The sequence below is a fragment of the Henckelia pumila genome, chromosome 4 (genome assembly GCF_033568475.1).
Source record: "Henckelia pumila isolate YLH828 chromosome 4, ASM3356847v2, whole genome shotgun sequence".
In the NCBI taxonomy this organism is placed as follows: Eukaryota; Viridiplantae; Streptophyta; class Magnoliopsida; order Lamiales; family Gesneriaceae; genus Henckelia; species Henckelia pumila.
Window position 1 is genome coordinate 116,462,470 of NC_133123.1, and position 20,779 is coordinate 116,483,248.

The 20,779-nt window shown below is 35.2% G+C and overlaps 2 protein-coding genes across 2 annotated transcripts; one reads left to right on the top strand and one right to left on the bottom strand.

Moving 5' to 3' along the window:
• Positions 1-5,500: 5,500 nt before the first annotated feature.
• LOC140864618 (uncharacterized) lies at positions 5,501-9,848 on the top strand. Its single transcript, XM_073268901.1, has 9 exons — positions 5,501-5,948; positions 6,925-7,076; positions 7,298-7,393; positions 7,551-7,613; positions 7,732-7,800; positions 7,879-7,981; positions 8,082-8,153; positions 8,626-8,714; positions 9,488-9,848. Exons 1-9 carry the CDS (start codon positions 5,648-5,650, stop codon positions 9,635-9,637), a joined length of 1,095 nt encoding a protein of 364 aa, XP_073125002.1. The 5' UTR covers positions 5,501-5,647; the 3' UTR covers positions 9,638-9,848.
• A 1,152-nt stretch (positions 9,849-11,000) lies between these two features.
• On the bottom strand, positions 11,001-13,515 carry LOC140863845 (protein HAIKU1-like). Its single transcript, XM_073267578.1, has one exon. The coding sequence runs from the start codon at positions 12,565-12,567 to the stop codon at positions 11,557-11,559; it is 1,011 nt and encodes a 336-aa protein (XP_073123679.1). The 5' UTR covers positions 12,568-13,515; the 3' UTR covers positions 11,001-11,556.
• Positions 13,516-20,779: the final 7,264 nt, after the last annotated feature.

Genomic DNA, 20,779 nt, shown 5'->3' on the forward strand with positions numbered 1-20,779 from the left:
CCTCCTGGGACGACGGCGCAGAGTGCTACATACCCAGGGCTCATGTTTGATCTCGATATTCTTGACCTCATTTCTTGGTAACCTGTACACTTTCATACATGCACATATAATATTGTATACTCATACTCTTGTACTGAGCATTTTATGCTCATGTCCTCGTACTATTTTTGGACACCCTATTCCACGAGACAGATCTCATACTTGATGGAGCAGGAGGCTCTGGGAGACCGTAGTAGCAGGATGGCAGCAGTGGTAGAGTTAGCTTCCAGTGGGATTTTGAGTGTTATGTTTTGATACAATTATTCGATATGGTTGTATAACTAAGTATTTACATATTCCTTTCCTTGGGATTGTAACTTGTTTTATGGTTTTCGTTGTTTCTTTCTGATTAGTATTTGATTAAGTTAAATGCATGTGTAAGCTCTTGATTAGTAGGTGATCACGGTGCGGGTCACTACCGTGTTTTACATTGTTTTTTATTTGACGTTTCTACAATTGATATCAGAGCTAAGGTCATGAGTTCAATTCTCATTGATTGCAAGGAGTGAAATTATTCGCAGGGAGGTTGTTGAGGTATAATAATTGTCTCTGTTGGTAGAATAATCGAACCATGGAGCTTGGGTTATTGTGCAGTTTAAAATATTTGAATTGCACCATTACCACCAGCTATAGCTTTTGGTAAAGCGACAAGCGCTCGGTCTTACACAATCAATATGGCCCGAGGAATACAAGCGTATAGTAACATAAAACGAGTCTTTCCATTGCAGAATCAACCCACCACTTATGTCTTTACAATTTACCACAAATAACATCGAACGTGAGACTAGACCTTTCGATCCTGAGTTAGGCCATTCAGATTGAGGTGTCAAGTGTGTAGACACGTGGAGTTTGGAACATACGAATTAAGGATCGGAGCTTCACAGCTAGACCAATAGTTGATGTACATAAGTACAGACTGAGATAGTCAGCTGAGTATGCATGTTTATATGTTGCATTATTATGTGTTATATGATGCATGATTATAAGGTTCGTGATTAGGTATGCGACATTGACATATCATGTCGAGCCTGTTGTCCTTTCGAGATAGCCTGTTAATCCAAGTTCGCTCAGTCGTAGTCATGTTTTTCCTATACGATCGGGTACTGTGTGACACCAAATGGATCAAAGGGGCAGAGTGTGCAGTTTACCTAAGACGGTGATAGTCCAAGATCGGGTTCACAATATGTGGCACCACCTGGATCTTGCGGAGGTAGAGTACGCATTCTAACGGCGCCTACGATTCTGAGCATGATGCTCCAGAGTTTGATCCCATTTTACCAGATCATTCATGTTTCATATTGTGTGCATCATATAGACATGTATACTCATATTTATGTACTGGACGTTAGCGCTCATATCGCTGCTTTTAGCTCGGGCACCCCATTCGACGGGACATATTTGTAGGTGGACCAGGATTTGGATCAGTGTTGGTCGATGACCAGAGCTTGGATACAGGGGTTGCTGGTGATTTTAGTTTAAGTTGGTTTCTGGTATTTTATTTCATTCGATTGGTTTGTATACTTATTTGTTTTGGGTTTGTAGTTATTTCCAGTTATATTATGGCGAGTTGGTATTTGTTTTTAAGTTTTCACAGATTACTATGATTATGTATATGTGTTTAACTTAATTGCATGCATAAGTTTCTGATTAGTAGGTGGTCTGGGATGAGTCACTAAATTTTTTTTTTAGACTTGTTCATAAATGTAATTTTTATTATTCAAATTGACTGTCATATTTCATTTTCTCCACTTCTTCCAAATTTATTTTAAAAAACAAAAAAAATATTATATTTAACAAAATTTTAAATTTTTACAAGCAGCTAAAATTAACTAATGATTTTTTTATAGTATTAATTAATGTGTATTTTAAAGAAACTATAATTTACTGCGATAAACTCGTGGAACAAAAGCACTTAACCATATTATTAAACTCTGGAGGGTGTTTGGTTGAGCTAATTGTAGAGCTTATAAGCTCTTCCAATTTGTTTGAAAATAATTTGGTCAAACCGCTTATAATCTACACGAGGTACTGCGATTTGTTTTTTGTTTTAAAAAAATGGAAATAAAGTGTTCATTCGAATGAATTCTGGGTTGACGTGGAAATTAATTTGGTCACTCATGTTGGTATGTTAATGGGTATTAATATTATTTAGTGTTAATAACACCAAATAACATGCCAATGTGGGTGCTCTAAGCGGTTAAAATAAGGGGTTTTTTTTATAAAATTAATATAAAATTATAAAAATATACCACTTTATATAACTTTACAAAAATATTATAATTCGGGACACTATGTCCCGGATTTGGCAGGACTTCTGCCATGGTTCTGCCAACATGGCAGAAGCCCTGCCAAATCCGGGACTTACGGTCCCGGATTCCTTTTTTTTATATATATATTTGAAATTAGTAAAAATAATAAATAAAGTCTATTTAATAATATTTAATTAATAAATAAAAAATTTTAAAGTTTTTTCTATTAAAATAATTACCCTAAAATGAAAATCATTCCATTTAATTAATTTTAATTAAATAAAAAATTTAAAAATTTTTCTATTAAAATAATTACCCTAAAATGAAAGTCATTCCATTTAATTAATTACTCGTTCATAAATTAACTGATTGACTAAATTTTTAAATTAGAATTAGTTTTATTAAAATATTAAGTACTTAAGTTAGAAACAAATTCCTTGTGCTATGCCAACACAATTTTTCGGATTTTTTTTAAAAATAAAAAACAAAAATAATCTAAAAATATATAATAAATCACTCGAATAAAATTAGAAACAAATACAACAAATATGATTATAATCTAAACAGATTTAAAAATATTATGATATAAAATAATTAAAAAAACATAAAATTACTTTAAGATTAGTATTATCATTAGTATTAAATATTAAAAGTATTTATCATTTTACAAAATGATGTATTTAAAAATAATAAAATATTATGATATATTAACAAAATCACTTTAATATTGATAATAACATTTAAATTTTATTTTTATTACATGCACACAATATTTAAGTTTTTTTTATTATAATTTCATTTAATTAAATATTCTTTTATTTAGTGAAATAACTCAATTAAAGAACAAGTTTTCTTTCACTTTTTTATTCTATCTGAAACATTTTATCAGCAAAAAAAAGAATGAACCTTTTGAATCCGGGAAACTCAGTACCGGATTCAACAGGTGTTATGCTACTGTGGCAGAACACTGTTGAATTCAGGACAAATTGTCCTGGATTGTACTAGTTTAATGAAGTTTTTAAAATTGATCTATTTTATTAAAAAAATTATTTTTATATTAATTTTTTTAAAAAATCCTGAAAGTGTGCTGGCGTAACAAAGAATTTGTTTTAACTTAAGTACTTAATATTTATATTAATTAATAGTGTAATTAATTAAACTAATTCTAATTTAGAAATTTAGTCAATTTGTTAATTTATGAAATATCAATTAATTAAATGAAATGACTTTCGTTTTATGGTAATTATTTTAATAGAAAAATCTTTAAAATTTTTGATTTATTATTTAATATTATTTATTAGATTTTATTTATTATTTTTACTAATTTAAAAAAAAAAGGAAAAAAAATCCGAGAAACAGGATTGACAGGAGTCTGCCATGGTTTTGGTACCATGGCAAAATCCCCTGCCAAATTCGGGACTTAGTGTCGCGGATTAGTATAGTTTTGTAAAGTTTTTTAAAATGGTATATTTTTATAATATTTTTTATGTTTTATATTAATTTTATAAAAAAACCTAAAATAAGTTGTTTGACAACTTATAAGCTATTTTTTAAAAAAAGTTAGGATGACCCTACTTTTTTCAAAAAGATCTTATTTTAAAATTTTACTTCTCCAAAATAATCTTCTATATTTTCATGAATTCCCGCCATGTCCTCCACTTATTAAATATTAAATTTTTTTTGAAAAATGAAATTCCTAAAGAATATCAATTTTTCTAAATTAAAGTATGAAGTATTTTTATTTTTTGTAATATAGGTTTAATATTTATGATGAAATTTTAAAACTATTTTAAATAACATTCATAGTATTATATTTTTTTTGGTAATTTTGACAATAAAAAGATCATATAATGTCAACCACATCAACATCTTAAATTCGTTTAAAATAAGTTCATACAAACATTTTAACATCTTATTTTTAAAATAAGTCGTAAGCAGCTTATAAATTCTTAGAGTTTATAAGCTATTTTTAATAAGTTTAGGCAAACAACCTACCAAAAAACTCGAACCGAAAACATCTAATCATATCAAGAAAACCCTTAGGGGTGAGCATTATTTCGGTTAAACCGAATTAATCGACCGAACCGATTGAATTCGGAAATTTGGTTCGGTTAATTCGAAAATTCGATTTTAGTGTTAGAAAATTCCGGTTAAATCGGTTAATTCGGTTCGGTTTCGTAAAAAAAATTCGGTTAATTTGGTTAATCGAATTATAAATAATTAAATTTTGAATTTTTTTATTAAGCTTTACATATAATTTTAATATTTTTTAATGTGTTTATATTTAATATTGTACTTAATTTTTGTTATTTTATTTTTTTAAAATTTTAATTTGTTTTATTATGATAAAATATCATATTTCAATCATTAATTTTATAAAATTTTGTATTTTATTTAATTTATTTTGTAAAAAAATTAACCGATTTTAATTCGGTTCGGTTAAATCAGTTATAGCATAAATTTGGTTCGGTTCGGTTAGCTTAAAAATAATTCGGTTTCGGTTAATTCGGTTCGGTTTTTTACCAAATTAACCGAATGTTCACCCCTAAAAACCCTAGTAGTGTGTTTGGATGTCTAAAAATTGAATTTGGAATTGCAATTGGATTTGGAATTTTATTTTGGTGTTTGGCAAAAAGTTAAAATATATTTTGAAATTTGATAGTATAAATTTTGGATAAATGATATTTTGTAAAAAAAATTATAAAGAAAATTTAAAATTCATTTAAAGTATATGTATTTATTATTAAAAATAATTTTATTGTTTTATAAACTCAAATCCCATGAAATTCGATCAATTTTGTTAAGATTGTGCTTATTAAACTAATTGAAATCTCCCATAAAATACCAATCCCGTTTTGAAATGTTAACTTGCCAAATAACTACCAAATAACTAATAAATCAGTATTTTTTTAATTTATTTTGTAAAAAAATCGATTAATTCAATATTTTCAATTCCAAATCCAACCAAATCTGATCAAATTCCACTTATCCAAACATATTTTAACAAAACCAAAATTCAACCGTTGAGATATTGGATTAGGCCTTCATAAACGAAAAAACAAACCGCCTTGTTGAGAAAAATCAAAAGATATGTAATTTATTTTATCCTAAACTAGAATGATTATCTAAGAAGAAGAAGATGATTGGTCGTTGGGATATCCCCACAAAATATCGCACCATTTCTGTGTGTACAAATCCACCATGGGAGACCCACCTTTGACCTTGATGTGGCGCCATACAAAACTCAATCAAAACCAACGGCCACCATTGCCTAATCCACACAAGCCATGCCCTACGACGACGTTTTACGCCCGTCGCGGCCTTGATACCCCCTATCTCCCTCTCAACCGCTGTATTCTATGGAGATCTCGTTCGTCTCGCGGCCTCCCAACCTGCCCAGGGCGGTTTCTTCTTACGCTCTTCTTGGTGGTTTCGGTCATTTTGTGATGAAGAAGAGAAAGGTGAATGGTTACGCGGTGGTGCGGGCGGAGACCAATGGCGGAGGTGGGGAGGTGGTGGAGAGTAGGGAAGGAAAGACTGCGGCGGGGTACAGCAGGGTTCCTGCTATGGAGGTGACCACATTGAACCAGAGCTTCAACGATGCTGATTTTCCTGTCTGGGAAAAGATTGGAGCTGTTGTTAGACTAGGTTATGGAATGGGTGAGTCATCCTTTTGCTTTGTTTGTTGAATTTCTTTCGTGGGTTTCTGACAAATTTGATGAAAAGTTTACGTGTGGGCATCCCTTGAACTAAATCAAAGTTTTTAGAAATGGAAAATTGTTTCTGATTACTATTTGAGTTTTACGTTTATTACAACTTTGAATTTTTAATGTGTACAATGATGGGAATATCATGCTTGTGCTGTCATTACTATGAGATATAGATCATCATAGGATGAAAGAAGTTCGGTTCTAAAATTATTACTACAGCCAAGTCATGGGTCCATTATTGTCGCTAGCATATGTGGCTTTCTGGATAGTACAATTACAGAATATCATGCTTGTCTTGTCACTGTAATAAGCTATAATTTTTTGTATAATAATAACCCTTTGGTGTTCAAATTGGAAGAGAATTCTTCTCTATCATGCAAAACTAGTTAGTTTGCATCTTTAGGATCCTGTGAAATTTTTATAACAATTGGTTCTGTTGAGCTCTTATCGGAGTTGGCATGGTTAGTTTTAGTCAGCTTCAAACTGATTCGCACCTTGAGCTGAACGTCACTTCAAATACAATGAGTTCAAGTTAAGCTCAGAAATCCACATATTTCTGCACGAGAAAGTGTGTACAGATCAGATGGCAAAAATTAGATTTGTAGATGTGAAAAAATTGTTTCCATGTTAAGGTCCTTGTATGATACACCAACACTACACACCAGAGGTATAATTATGGATTGTGTGAGCTCCAGATGAGGCTCACAGTGCATTGAAAAATCTCATATCTGTACGTGGCCGTGTAACTCTTGTAACCTTGTTAGAATATTCCCCTGTTTTTCCTTTGTCGCTTTAATTGAGCATGTCCTCTAACTATCTGTTTGTGCACTTTAATCATTACTTTGAACTTGTTATTTCCTGCTTGTAGTCCATGATAATCTGAATAAGCAACTGATGCGACTTTCACTTACTGTTTGGGACTTTAGGTATATATGGTGCAATGGCAGTGGCAGGAAGATTTATATGCTCCCTTTCTGGTATCGATTGCATGGGTGGATTTGATCTCTCATTAAATGCAATTGTTCAAGGGTTGGGATATGCAGCTCCACCGATTATGGCCCTTCTCTTCATACTAGATGTATGGCAAAGTTTTTTTTCAAAATCAACTTTCTCCTTATGTTCGTTATAATACGTTTTCCATTTCCGAACCCAGAACATTATATGAAAGCTTCAGATATTAAATTCAATACTATTCCATCCTAATGGCTGATTGTTTAAAATTGACTCATATATGAAATTTCACTAACATAGTTTTAATTAGATGGTAAAAACTAAAAAAGCATAATCTCATGTTAACAGGACGAAGTTGTAAAGCTATCTCCTTATGCTCGTGCAATCAGGGATGTTGAGGATGAGGAGTTGCGGAGTTTTTTTTATGGAATGTCAGCATGGCAGGTAAAAGTTACGACTAAGTTGGTCTTCTGTTACACCGAAAGATTGATTATTTCTAGGCATAGAAAGAAGATTTTGATTTGGGGGCCGTGGTTTGTTCCATGTGTTTACCCAAGTAAAATTGGTTGTATCCCTGATTTTTCTGGACCCATTCTCTCAGTTTATGCTCATGGTTGCTGCAAGCTCTGTTGGGGAGGAACTTTTCTACCGTGCTGCTGTTCAGGTGGATCTCCTTAGTCTGAAACATGCAAGAGGATGGATATTTTCATGATTGATTATTTTTTTAGTATAAGACGAAATTGGTCCTTGATGTTTTCCTTCTTTTATGACTCTTATTGCAGGGGGCATTAGCAGAAATATTTCTTCGAGGAAGCAATTTATTTGCTGATGCTCGAGGAATGGCACTTCTGGTAGAATAACTAAAGTTGTCCCTTTGCACAATTAAATATTTGCATGCCTATTGTCTAATGGATAATAATGAAATTCAGGTTGGTGTGTTGCCTCCCTTCGTCCCATTTGCACAGGCGTATGCAGCTGTTATCACAGCTGCTCTTGTTGGTTCACTTTACTACTTAGCTGCTTCTCCCAAAGGTATGTTGTAATTTGTATAAGTTCTCACCTAGAATGACTAGACAGGATATCCCTATAACTGTATTATCTGAAATTATGAGTTTTCTTTGTGCACATTCAGACCCCACCTATGTAGTCGCACCAGTTCTAAAGTCACGCTCAGGTCGTGAAGATCTGAAAAAGCTATTTGCAGGTTAGTCTTTTCCTAGATATAGTTTTTCCTGTTGTCTACTGTTGGAAGTAACTCTGGTCATATTGATGTGTTCAACCCAGTGTTATGGGAAATGAAGTATCATTTTGAAATCGAGGAATGATGGCAATGCTTGTAGCTTTTCTCCACTGTGCCAAAGAAGTGAAACTTTATGAATTATAGTATACTATAAAGCACTTATGTTTCAATCCACTGGTTAAGAAATCCATATTACTAATTTTGCTAAGAATCTCAGCATTTGTGTTGAAAGTCTGAATTAAAAAGAAAGATCTCGGATACAAAATCTTTCAATCCAGACCTGATTTCACAAAATGCATATATCTCTCAAGTGATCATAAATCCTGCTTGTTTGTCCTCTAAAAGTTGACAATTCCACACCCTCTGACTAAATTTTTGAGTGCAAGTTTGTGTTAAGATTATTTGTGCTTACATTGTCTAACACTTAATCTTACAGCCTGGTACGAGAGGAGGCAAATGAAAAAGATATACTCGCCATTACTTGAGGCATTTTTGGCTCTTTATCTTGGATTTGAATGGATTCAGGTAAGTTGGGTCCGTGCAGTTTATTTGACTCCTTTAGGTAATTACTAATTAGTAACATAATCAAGGACAAATGAATGAGATTTTATGAGCCCATGGGATATATATCGGAGGTTTAGATCAAGTTTGACATGAGTCTCATGTAGGTATCACATAGTCCAAAAGTGAGCAGCATGCAGCGTAGGGTATCACCGAGTCCCAGCCATTTGGACTGACAATTATGTAATGATTTAAACTAATTTTTGTGCTTATGAATAAGTGACTGACAAATATTTGTAACAACCAACAAAATGGAATCATCTGTGTAGTGAAATATATGCATAATGGGTCCATTTTTAGATTACGTGAGCTTCGCCGTGGTTGCATTTTTGGTTTCTCATGGCTCTAACATTGATAGCTCAAACAATATGTAGAAATGGTATAGGAAATACTGGATGGATGGTTCTAATCTGTTGTATGCTAATGTATTGCTAGAAATAATGGATAGGAACTTATGGATCCATCAACCACTGATATATCATGCAAGTTTTACGTTGGTTTCATTTATGTTTCACATGGTCTGCCAGTGATTTGACATAGATAATGTATATAACCTTATTTAGGTAGTGTTTGAGAGAGCTTTTAGAAAGCAGCTTTTCTTTTACAAAATTGCAAAATTGCAAAATTTTGTGAAGGAAAAGCTCATGAGCGCTTCCTAGAAGCTCTTCCAAACACTACCTTAACATCTCAACGTGTGAGGGTGTGAAGTAATTTTCTTGCTTATATTTATGTTGCAGACGGACAATATTCTTGCGCCTATTATCACCCATGGCATCTACTCTTCTGTTATTCTGGGACACGGGCTTTGGAAGATTAATGACCATCAACGACGGCTACGACAACGAGTGCAAAAGCTTAAACTGGAAAGTAAAATTTCAAGGAAATAGTGAGTCTGAAAAACTCGAGAAGTTGATATTTTGATGGTTGAGAATTTAAGGAAATTATAGGCTTGTATTGCAGAGTTTGTGTATAAACAGAACAAGAATAGTAGGTTATAGAGGTTCAAAGTATAGTGTCTTGTGAGAATAGTGTGCAGAAGATTATTTCTTGCTTTATTTTGTACATACAAGAAATGGGAAATGTTTCTTGGGTTTATTTTCCTTGGGAATTTTAACTGCACAGAGTACAAGTGATTGAGTGGGTTTATGTGTTATTTTTTGGGCCAAACTTCTGTTCGGTACAATTTTTAATAAATCAACTCAATCCATTATGGATTGAACAAAGTTAGATAAAGTGAGAAAAGTAAACCCAAGTCCCACCCCAATACTAACAATTCGTTTGTTAGTCATGTCCAGTCGTTCCATAAATACCTTTTGTCCCTTTTTTAAAATGATTTTTATTACTTTAAAAAAAAATTAGGGATATTTTGATCATAATATTAAACTTTCCTTTCTTAAAACTTTTCATAAAAAATAAAACCAAACATATCAAGTTTAACACCACATATTACATATCATTATCTATCATTTTTAAATCATTTATTTATTAATCATTCAATAATCTTATTATTCAAACTAAACGTAACTTCGTTTTTTATCTTTCTGCATCGCCCGAAAATATTATTTTCACTAAAAATCCTGGTTGTGTCGCATTCTAGGCTTCTAGCAAATCTTTAGAAAAATTGACTTTCAATTCAAATTAAACCACAATTATCGTCACGTAAGCAAATCTTTAGAGAAATTGACTTTCAATTCAAATTAAACCACAATTATCGCCACGTAAGCGCTCATTTGTGTTGACCTCAAGGCTCAATGCTAATGTTATCCCCAAGGTTTAACGAATGAATGAAGCTATGGAGCAGCAATGAAGGCAATAATAAATATTATTAATATATTAAAGTTGGTTCTAATCGAAACAAAATAATGTCAGTCTGTTTTTTAATCCCTAAAAATACCCACTAAGAAGTTTATCGAATAGAATCATCCCAACCTCATGTTCTCTGGATCTTAATTGTGTAGTTAATACATAATGACATTGCATGTATAGATCTAGAAAAGAAAAGAGTGAGCCAAGTATACAGCATTAACAGACAACCGAGATTCTGTACTAAAAATCTACAACTTCACAAATTTTACTGAAATGTCGAGCGGTTCGGTCGATTCTACCCACGAGCACAGTCGATGCTACCCCATGAGCACTGTACCCTTTAATGGCCATATTTTTTTTTTTCACATGAGATGTTCACGAGAACATCTGATATGAAAAACAAAATCGACCATAAATTCTAGTATATGGGCACTTACCCATATACCTGCATCGACAAAATCGTTAAGAGCATTGTCAGCATCTATGTGATCCAAGAGTTCTAATCTTTTAACCGATATTATGATTTTCGAATATGTTAACCGGACGATGGCGGAGAGTATGATTTAAAGGGCTTTTTGTGATATGGAAGATGCCACAGGAGGCAGAGCGAACATGCAATCGGCACACAATAATATGGTAGCAGGTCAGCATCCATAGCCTTTGATTTATAGGTAGCCAAGAAATCTCGTCTTGCTGAAAGCGCATCAAGCTCATTTAACATGCAAATCACTAAAATGTTGAGATATATGAGAATTACAAAGTTCAATCAATATAAGAATATCCTACATGATATGTGAATTACAACTTTTAACTTCTGCTAACTTGCTGCAGCTCTATCCAAGCGTTGCATGGACGGTGCTTAAGAAATCAAGGCGGTTCGGCATCCCACTATGCTTATTTCTAGACTAGAAGCAATGACATGGAATAGATAAATCAGCATCATATAAGTAGTAGAATATCATGTGGCTCTTTTCGTCCAAGTCAGTAGCTTGCGCTAGACTTATTGGTTCCTCCATCTTGGGCTGGATCCCGGGAAAAATCCTGGGGATAAAGGGACTCCATAAGCAGGTGAGGGATGGAGTGGATATACAGGACCTAAGAATCCTGAGTGTGCAGCAGAAGAAAATGAGAAATGGGGTGAAATCGGGGGAGGATGCTGATATCCTGGTGAAAGCAATGGGTATGGGGATTGAGGAGATAACAAATTCAAGAATCCGGTAGGCGAAGGTAAAAGGAACTGAGAAGTTGGAGATGGTATAGGGGAAGGATGATTATTCATCCACGGGTGAGAGGGTGGTGGACCATTCATCCGAGGGGATGAGAGAACATCAGTTCGAGCAGAGGGCAAACTAGAGTAAGGTCCACTACTTCTTGGAGGTGGGAAGGCGGGATTAGGAAGTAAATTTGGTTGAGGCATGTTTTGACCATTAACTTGAGGGTTCTTACTAAGCTGAGGCTGATCTTGAAGTTGTACAGGACCCGAATCTAAGACTGAATTTTGAAGATAACGTGCATAAGCTGATACAGGAGACTCTGTAGTATTAGTCCAGAGGTCACTTGGTGTATGCGATAGCATTGAATTTTGTGGTGGTTGACCATACTGCGCTGGAGGAGGTCTTGCAAAATTATTTGGGTGAGGAAGTGGCGCTGAAAGCTGTGCCGGTACAGGCATTGGCAAATGGGGATGAATGGGGATCTGGGGTCGATTTATAGGTGCCACAGGCGCTAAAGGTGGAGGTCGAATCCTCTGCAACCTGTTATTTGGGGGTTTTGGAGGATTTTGGGTAGGTCTAAGCGGAGGTTCTCGCAATGGTGAACCAGTGAGTTGCTGAACTAAATTCCTGAAATCATTCTTGTTAATGTTGTAAACCTGGGGTGGAGGCTGGTCCCTTGCAGTACCAGGGAAGTTGGGCTGGTGCAATGGACTTTTCTTAATGTTTTTCCCCATCTTGTTCACACCCATATGAGGTGTTTGCCGATTCATTGGCGGCCGATTCGACGAATCATCCATTCCTTTGCAAGAAAATACTCCACCTTCACCAGATTACCAGCCCACCAATTCAAACACTTGACAGAAAACAACCTTTTCTTTTCAATAAAAATCAGTCCACCACCAAGAATGCACCCAAGATGAGCAGGCCACCTATTCAATAGCAGCTCAGGAATCAGCTTCTTTAAAGAAAATCTCTCCACCATCAATATAACACCAAAAGATGACCAGCCCCCCTATTCGGCGGAGGCTGATCCGATTCAAACCCGTCTCTTTTCAAGCAAACCAATCTGCTCCCAGAACTACACCAAAGATTACCAGTCCACCAAATCACCAGTGGCTGCTTTAAGTACACCCAGGAAAACAATCTACTTATCCACCAGTGACCGAATTGTTCCCAATATCAGTTTCTTTGCAAGAAATGAACTCCAATCTCGACAAGATAAAAACTTTGTTACTTCAACAATAAAATCTCACGATACAAGACACATACAGACACTCCAATCACTCATTTTAACCATTCTATCCACTGCAATCATAAAAAGAAGATGTCTAAAAACACCGATCAAAATCAATGTCACAAATTACACACGATCATTCAAAAGAATACATCGATTTACAAAACTACCAATATCCCAACGCTTCTAATCTCCCCTAGAATCCAAAAATCCTAACCCACATATCCTAAATCTTTGTTTGACCCCAAAACAGAGGAATGTTTAGAGTAGTGAATATGGGCAGAAAAGAAAGCGCTGAAAAAACTAGATTGAGGAAGCTCGCTGGTTGACTTGCAGAGAAATTACTTTTACGCAAAACCTGGCGTAACGATTGGGAAGGGGGAAAAAAGGATCTTGCGATTGGATTAGGAAATCAACAATTTTATACAAAGAAATGGCAGATGGAGAAAGAAGGCAAGTGGGGTTCTTGAAATCTTGGCGTGTTGAACTTCTTTGGGTCACATATGGGATAGTGCTCTGCACATACGTACGAGAATTTCAAATATCTTACAAAATTCGGCCACCCTAAAAACCCCAAGGCCCGAAAAGTATCCAAACAATTCCAATTTCTTCATTATGTTCAAACACGCTTTGGAAAACAAACATATGCTGGGGGGAAAATATGGAATTTCAAATACCTAATTAAATTAAGAGCATGTTTCATCTCATAACACGGTCTTACAATATATAAAAATTCATATGAGACAATCTCACGTGCCAATTTTATGAGACGGATTTGTTATTTGGGTCACTCGTAAAAAAGTAATATTTTTTATGTCAAAAGTATTTCTTTTCTATAAATAAGAATAGGGTTGACTCATTTCACGAAAAAAATACGTAAGACCATCTCGCAAGAGACATAGGCCCCGTTTGAGTGGCCATTTAAGTGCTTAAAAAGCACTCTTTTTTAAAAAAATATCTATCAAATCCAAACGAGCCCATACTCTATGATTATTTCTCCTTCCCAGAGCGGATTTTTAGCAGGTCGGGTTATTTCGGATAATATTCTTCTTGCTCAAGAGTTGGTCAACCATTTGAATTACCGGGCGAGAGGGGGAACATTATTATGAAGTTTGAAAGGGCCAAAGCTTATGATAGGGTCCAGTGGGATTTTTTTATATCAGATGTTGCGGGCCTTTGGTTTCTCAGAGGGAGTATGCCAGACTATTATCAGATGCGTCAATAACTGTTGGTTTTCTATTATAATCAACGATTTTTTATCGGGATTCTTCCATTCGAACAGGGGGTTAAGGCAAGGGCGGATTTCTCCTTCTCTTTTTGTGATTGTTGCTGAATATTTGTCTAGAGGTTTGGATAATTTATTTTCTAGGCATAGGCTGCTCAATTACATTACGGTTCGGACGTTTAGACTTTCTCATTTGGCCTATGCGGATGATCTGATTATTTTCGCTAATGGCTCTACTCCAGGGATAGCGTTCTGGGCAACTCATCAGCAATGCCAAGAGTGTTATTATCACTGCCAGTAATTGTCCGCCTCAGAGTAAGGGGATTTATTATGCTATCACTGGTTTTGGGGAGGGGTATCTTCTTATTTTGTACTTGGGCACCCCACTTTTCCTAGGTCCGAGAAAGAGCTCATATTTCTCCCATATTCTCACCAGTGCTAGCAAGAAACTTCAAGGGTGGGAAACGCAGATTTTGTCTTTTGGCAGTAGTTTGGTGCTTATCAAGAGTGTCCTGTGTTCTATGCCTATCTATCTTTTCCAGGTTCTGCAGCCTCCTGGAACTGTCCTTCATAGGTTCGAGATGTTATGCGCTAAATTTCTTTGGCGTTCAAAGGATAGTGCTAGAAAAATTCATTGGATTGCTTGGGAGAAAATCTGTCTTCAATTTTCGAAAGGTGGTTTCAGGATTCGTAGACTCGAGGATTCGGTGACGGCTTTCTCTATAAAACTTTGGGTATGATTCCGGTCTGTGGAATCGCTCTGGAGCAAGTTCTTGATGATGAGATATTGTAAATCTGATCCTCCAGTGGCAACTCGGCCCATGCAGAATATATCTCCCACCTGGAGGCGGATGATGAAGATTAGAGATAGAACAGAACAAAGGATTGGTTGGAGAATTGGAGACGGACATATTAGCTTCTGGTTTGACTCTTGGCTCCCGGATGGTCCCCTTTCTTCATCGGTTCTTATTCAGGGGCAGCCATCTACGCGAGTTGATTGGTTTTTGGATGATCAAAAATGGAATCTGGCTCGGCTCCTGTTGCACATCGTATTATGGAGGTGCCTGTTCACCCTGTATTGTCAGATATGGCTATTTGGAAACATGTTATTAATGGTAGATTTTCTGTTAAGTCTGCTTGGGAGTTGGTTCGCCATCGTCATACAGAGATCGATTGGCTGAAGGGCTGTTGGTCCAAGTCTTTTAAGCCGTCGATTTCTATTTTCTGCTGGAGGTGGTTCTTCAAGAGGATTTCGGTAGATGATATTCTTGAGGCGAGAGGGATTGCGTTGGCATCTATATGTCAATGTTGTCGTAATCAAGAATCTTTTGATCACCTATTCTTTGGGTGTGTTTCAGGTGTAGGTGTTTGGAAGTTTTTTGCTCAGATCTTTCAAGTCCATAATTTCCAATCCTTCGGAAATTGTAAGGTGTTAGATCATTGGAGTAAAGTAGGTCATGTCAGGGAATTTATTTCGTTCCTGATTATCTGGTTTCTCGGAAGGCCAGAAATGAGCACAAGCATAAAAGAATTAAAATTCACTCGGCCAGGATTATATTGAATATTAATGAGTTTATTATATCTATTGGTCGTGCAGGATTGTTGAGGGCAAGTCATTGGACTGGATATGAGGATATTGCTAAATCCTTGGGGCTGAATTATACTGTCTCTAGAGTAACTACCATTCAGACAGTACGTTTGTTGGCCCCTCAGATCGGGTACTTCAAGCTTAATACAGACGGATGCTCGAAAGCGGGAGGAGAATCTGGCATAGGTGGCATTATTAGAGATCACTCTGGGCAGCCGGTTTTGGCATTTCATGATTCTATTGGCCTTGGTTCAAACACTATGTTAGAACCTAATTGGGGGTGGGGTGGGGTGAGGGGGGGGGGGGAGATTTAGGTTCTATTGGCAATTTTAGCAATTTAAAGCGATCATGCTAGTACGCAAGCGGAAGACTTAAATCAATTAATAATAAGTGCGGTAAATAAATGCGTAATGTAAATAAAAGGGATAAGAGATATTTATGGAAGTTCGACGATAAATCGTCTACGTCTCCCCTTCTTGGTTAAGATCAATTAACCAAGGATCCACTAGCACTTCAACGTCTTGGCCTTGATGGCTCCAAGGATAGCCGTACAACTCAACATGATCACCGCGCCGATACAACTCAAACTCTTGGCCTTAAGGGCTCCAAGGATAGCCTCAACACAACACACTTGGCTTCACACTCAAGTGCTTACAATGATAGCACAACACACTTGGCTTCACACACAAGTGTTTACAACAATAGCACAACCAACTCACAAACTATTTTTACAAACACTCTCTAATACTTGAATATATCACACACACACTTTGATAGTGAGAAATTGCTTGCAAAGGAGAGAAGAGATGAGTTGGGATGTCTCCAAATAACCTTGGATGGCCTCTATTTATAGTTGGCAAAGATTTGAATCTGATTTGAGTGCATGAGGCGTGTGTTGAGAAGTCATGGAGTGACAAAAAGTGTTCGGCGCCGCTGCCTACTTTTTTCCAGCACTAAGCGGATTTTGTGGAAAATTCATATCTCCCAATATAGCTGTTGGATTGATCTGAAATTTAAACCAAAGCTTTAAAACATCTGGATCTTCATTCTGAATGGTGAAGATTTGATTTTAAAGAATATAGCATGCCCAGTATTTTTCGAAAGTCGCTTCATCATGTTTTCGAACTTGTTCTGTGCAACAAATGTGAAAAATTTATATCTCCCAATCCATCCGTTGGATTGACCTGAAATTTGTACAGAAGCTTTATAACATCATAATCTTGTATCTGATCGGTGGAGATTGGATTTGGATTCCTCAAACATTCCCAGAAAATAAGTCGAATCTTCATGGTTTCGTTTCTTGCAGAAGTGGGTACTGTGCAGCATATATGAAAAAATTCATATCTCTCATTCTAGCCGTTGGATTGCTCTCAAAGTTGTACAGTATATGTAACACTTCTTTATCTAGATTATGACCAGTGGAGATCCGATTTGGATTCATAGAAAATTTCCAGTAATTTTCGAAAGTTGCTGCTCCATACTTTGGCTTCTTCTTGTCTTTTTCTAAATATCTCTTAACAATGTTCCATGACATTCACATAAAATTGTTTCCATTATATGAGCAAATTGAGACTTCATAAATACATTGATAGCTTCAAAATAACTTTCAATAATTTATTTGTCAATGAATCTAATCTGCAAAATCTCACTTTAAATGGTTAGTAACAATTAACCGAGTTTTGTAATCATCAAAACATAATATTATGAGACTTGTTAATGCATTAAAAACATTAATCTCATCACACGAGATTTGTATGCGTTTAAGGCGTAACAATCTCTCCCTTTTTGATGATCACAAAACTTGGTTAAATAGAAGAAATAAATGTACAATATTAAATAAACAATTTAAATTTGCACAATATAATTGCATGAATAAAACTCCCCCTAAATTAAACAATTAGCTAAGAAGAGAATGTTTATCAAATAACCAATTTTATTCTCCATGCATTTAACCGCACTAAATGTCCCCCTTAGTTAAAGTATTTAACCAAACTAATTCTCCCCCTTTTGTGATAATCAAAAAGACTGGAAAAGTAAATGCAAAACAAGAGAATTGAAATATAATTTCTAAAAAGCAACACATAAATTTCACATAAAATGTGAGCTTTATAACTTTGAATAAATACAATTAATTTGTATTATCCAACATTAAATTGCTCGAATTTAATATTAAGCTCCCCCTTAATATGACATTAAATTTAAACTTATGTCTACAAGCGATTACAACTCAATCATGTCAAGTTCACCACGCAAATGAATAAAAGTATTTTCATCTAGTGGTTTTGTAAAAATATCAGCAATTTGATTAGTTGTGTCAACATATTGAAGTTCAACTTCATTTCGTTCGATATGGTCACGAATAAAATGATGACGAATGTCAATATGTTTGGTGCGCGAATGTTGAATCGGATTCTTTGTAAGACATATGGCGCTTGTGTTGTCACAGAAAATAGGAATTTTTGAAAAAGATACACCATAGACGAGCAATTGATGCTTCATCCAAATAATTTGCGCACAACAACTACCGGCAGCCATATATTCGGCTTCGGTCGTTGACAACGCAACACAATTTTGTTTCTTTGAAAACCAAGAAACTAAACAATTTCCTAAAAAGAAACAAGTTCCACTAGTGCTTTTACGGTCCACCTTATATCCACCAAAGTCGGCATCACAGTAAGCTTTTAAATCAAAGAAAGAATTTTTCGAATACCACAAGCTGAGATTTGGAGTATTTGAAAGATATTTGAAAATGCGTTTTAAGGCGAACAAATGTGTTTTCTTTGGACATGATTGAAATCGTGCACACAAGCAAACACTAAATATAATGTTCGGTCTACTAGCAGTAGCATAAAGTAAGGAGTCAATCATACTACGAAAGGAAGATTGATCTACAGTTTTACCATTTTCATCCTTGTCGAGTCTGATTGCTGTGCTCATCGGTGTGGATGATGATTTTGTGTTCTCCATCCCAAACTTCTTTAGAATCTCCTTGATATATTTGCTTTGGTTCACAAAGAACCCATCCTTGCACTGTTTGATTTGTAATCCGAGGAAATAGTTAAGTTCCCCCATCATACTCATCTCGAAGTGTTCCTGCATCAACTTAGAGAATTTTTGACAAAGAGTTTCATTAGTAGAACCAAAAATTATATCATCAACATAGATTTGCACAATTAATAAATCATCTTTGACATTCTTGGTGAATAAAGTAATGTCGATCTTTCCTCTTGAAAAACCATTTGAAAGCAAGAAAGTAGACAATTTATCATACCAAGCTCTAGGAGCTTGTTTCAATCCATACAAGGCTTTGTTAAGTCTAAACACATGATCAGGCAAAGCAGTATCAACAAAGCCATCAGGTTGTTCAATGTAAACCTCCCCTTTCAATTCACCATTAAGAAATGCACTCTTGACATCCATTTGAAATAACTTGAAATTTCTAGAGCAAGCAAAAGCAAGTAGCATGCGAATAGATTCTAGTCTAGCAACAGGCGCATAAGTTTCATCATAATCTATGCCTTCTTCTTGACTATATCCTTTAGCTACAAGCCTAGCTTTATTTCTAGTGATAGTACCATGCTCGTCAAGTTTATTCCTAAACACTCATTTAGTACCAATGATAGATCTATCATGCGGCCTAGGAACAAGATTCCAAACATTATTACGTCTAAACTCATTCAACTCATCTTGCATAGCAATAATCCATGAATCATCTAATAAAGCATCATCAATGCACTTAGGTTCAACATGCGAAACAAAAGCAAGATGATTGCAAATATTATTAAGTGAAGAGCGAGTGGTTACTCCCTTCGAAGGAATTCCAATGATAAGATCCATAGGATGATCTTTGTGAAGCGTCCAATCCTTCGAAAGTGGTGTTTTCTCAACAAAAACATCTATATCATTTAAGCTTGAGGAGGTCATCTCTTCTTCGAGTAATTCTACATCATCGTTAGTATTACGAAGAACTATAGACATAGATTCATCAAATATTACATGCATTGATTCTTCAACAAGTAAAGTGCGTTTATTAAATACTCTAAAAGCCTTACTTGTAGTAGAATATCCAAGAAAAATACCTTTGTCGGATTTGGCATCAAATTTGCCAAGGTTGTCTTTACCGATATTAAGAATATAGCATTTGGAACCGAAAGCTCGAAAGTATGAAATGTTAGGCTTTCTCCCTCTCCATAATTCATATGGAGTTTTCTTGAAAATTGGCCTTATTGATACACGATTGATAATGTAACAAGCAATGTTCATTGCTTCAGCCCAAAAATATTTTGGTAGAGAATGCTCACATATCATGGTCCTTGCAATCTCCACAAGTGTCATATTTTTCCTCTCAACGACCCTGTTTTGTTGAGGAGTCCTAGGACAAGAAAAATTGTGACCGATGCCTTTCTCTTCACAAAAGTTTGAAAAACTCTCATTTTGAAATTCAGTTCCGTGGTCACTATGGATCTGTTTTATAGAAAGATTTTTCTCATTCTCAACTCGTTTGACAAAAGTTTTAAAATAATCAAAGGCATCATTTTTGTGGGCTAAAATTAATGTCCACGTGTAACGTAAAAAATCATCCGCAATGACAAATGCATAAAGCTTCCCTCCTAGGCTAGCGTTCCTCGAGGGACCACATAGATCTAGGTGGAGAAGTTCAAGGGGCATAAAAGTTGATACAAAATTTTTGCTTTTAAAAGATTCTCTTGTATGTTTGCCAAGTTGACATGCATCACAAACAGAATCTAATTTTAAATTGAGTTTTGGCATACCAACAACTAAATCAAGTTTAAAAAGTTTTTCTATGGTACTAGGACCAACATGACCTAGTCGTCTATGCCAAAGAATGTTGTCATCAACATTCAATGATACAAGGCTTTTAATATTTGATAAAGATAAATTATTTAAAGAAACCTTGTATACATTTTCATTTCTATATCCTTTGAAATTTATGGATTTGTC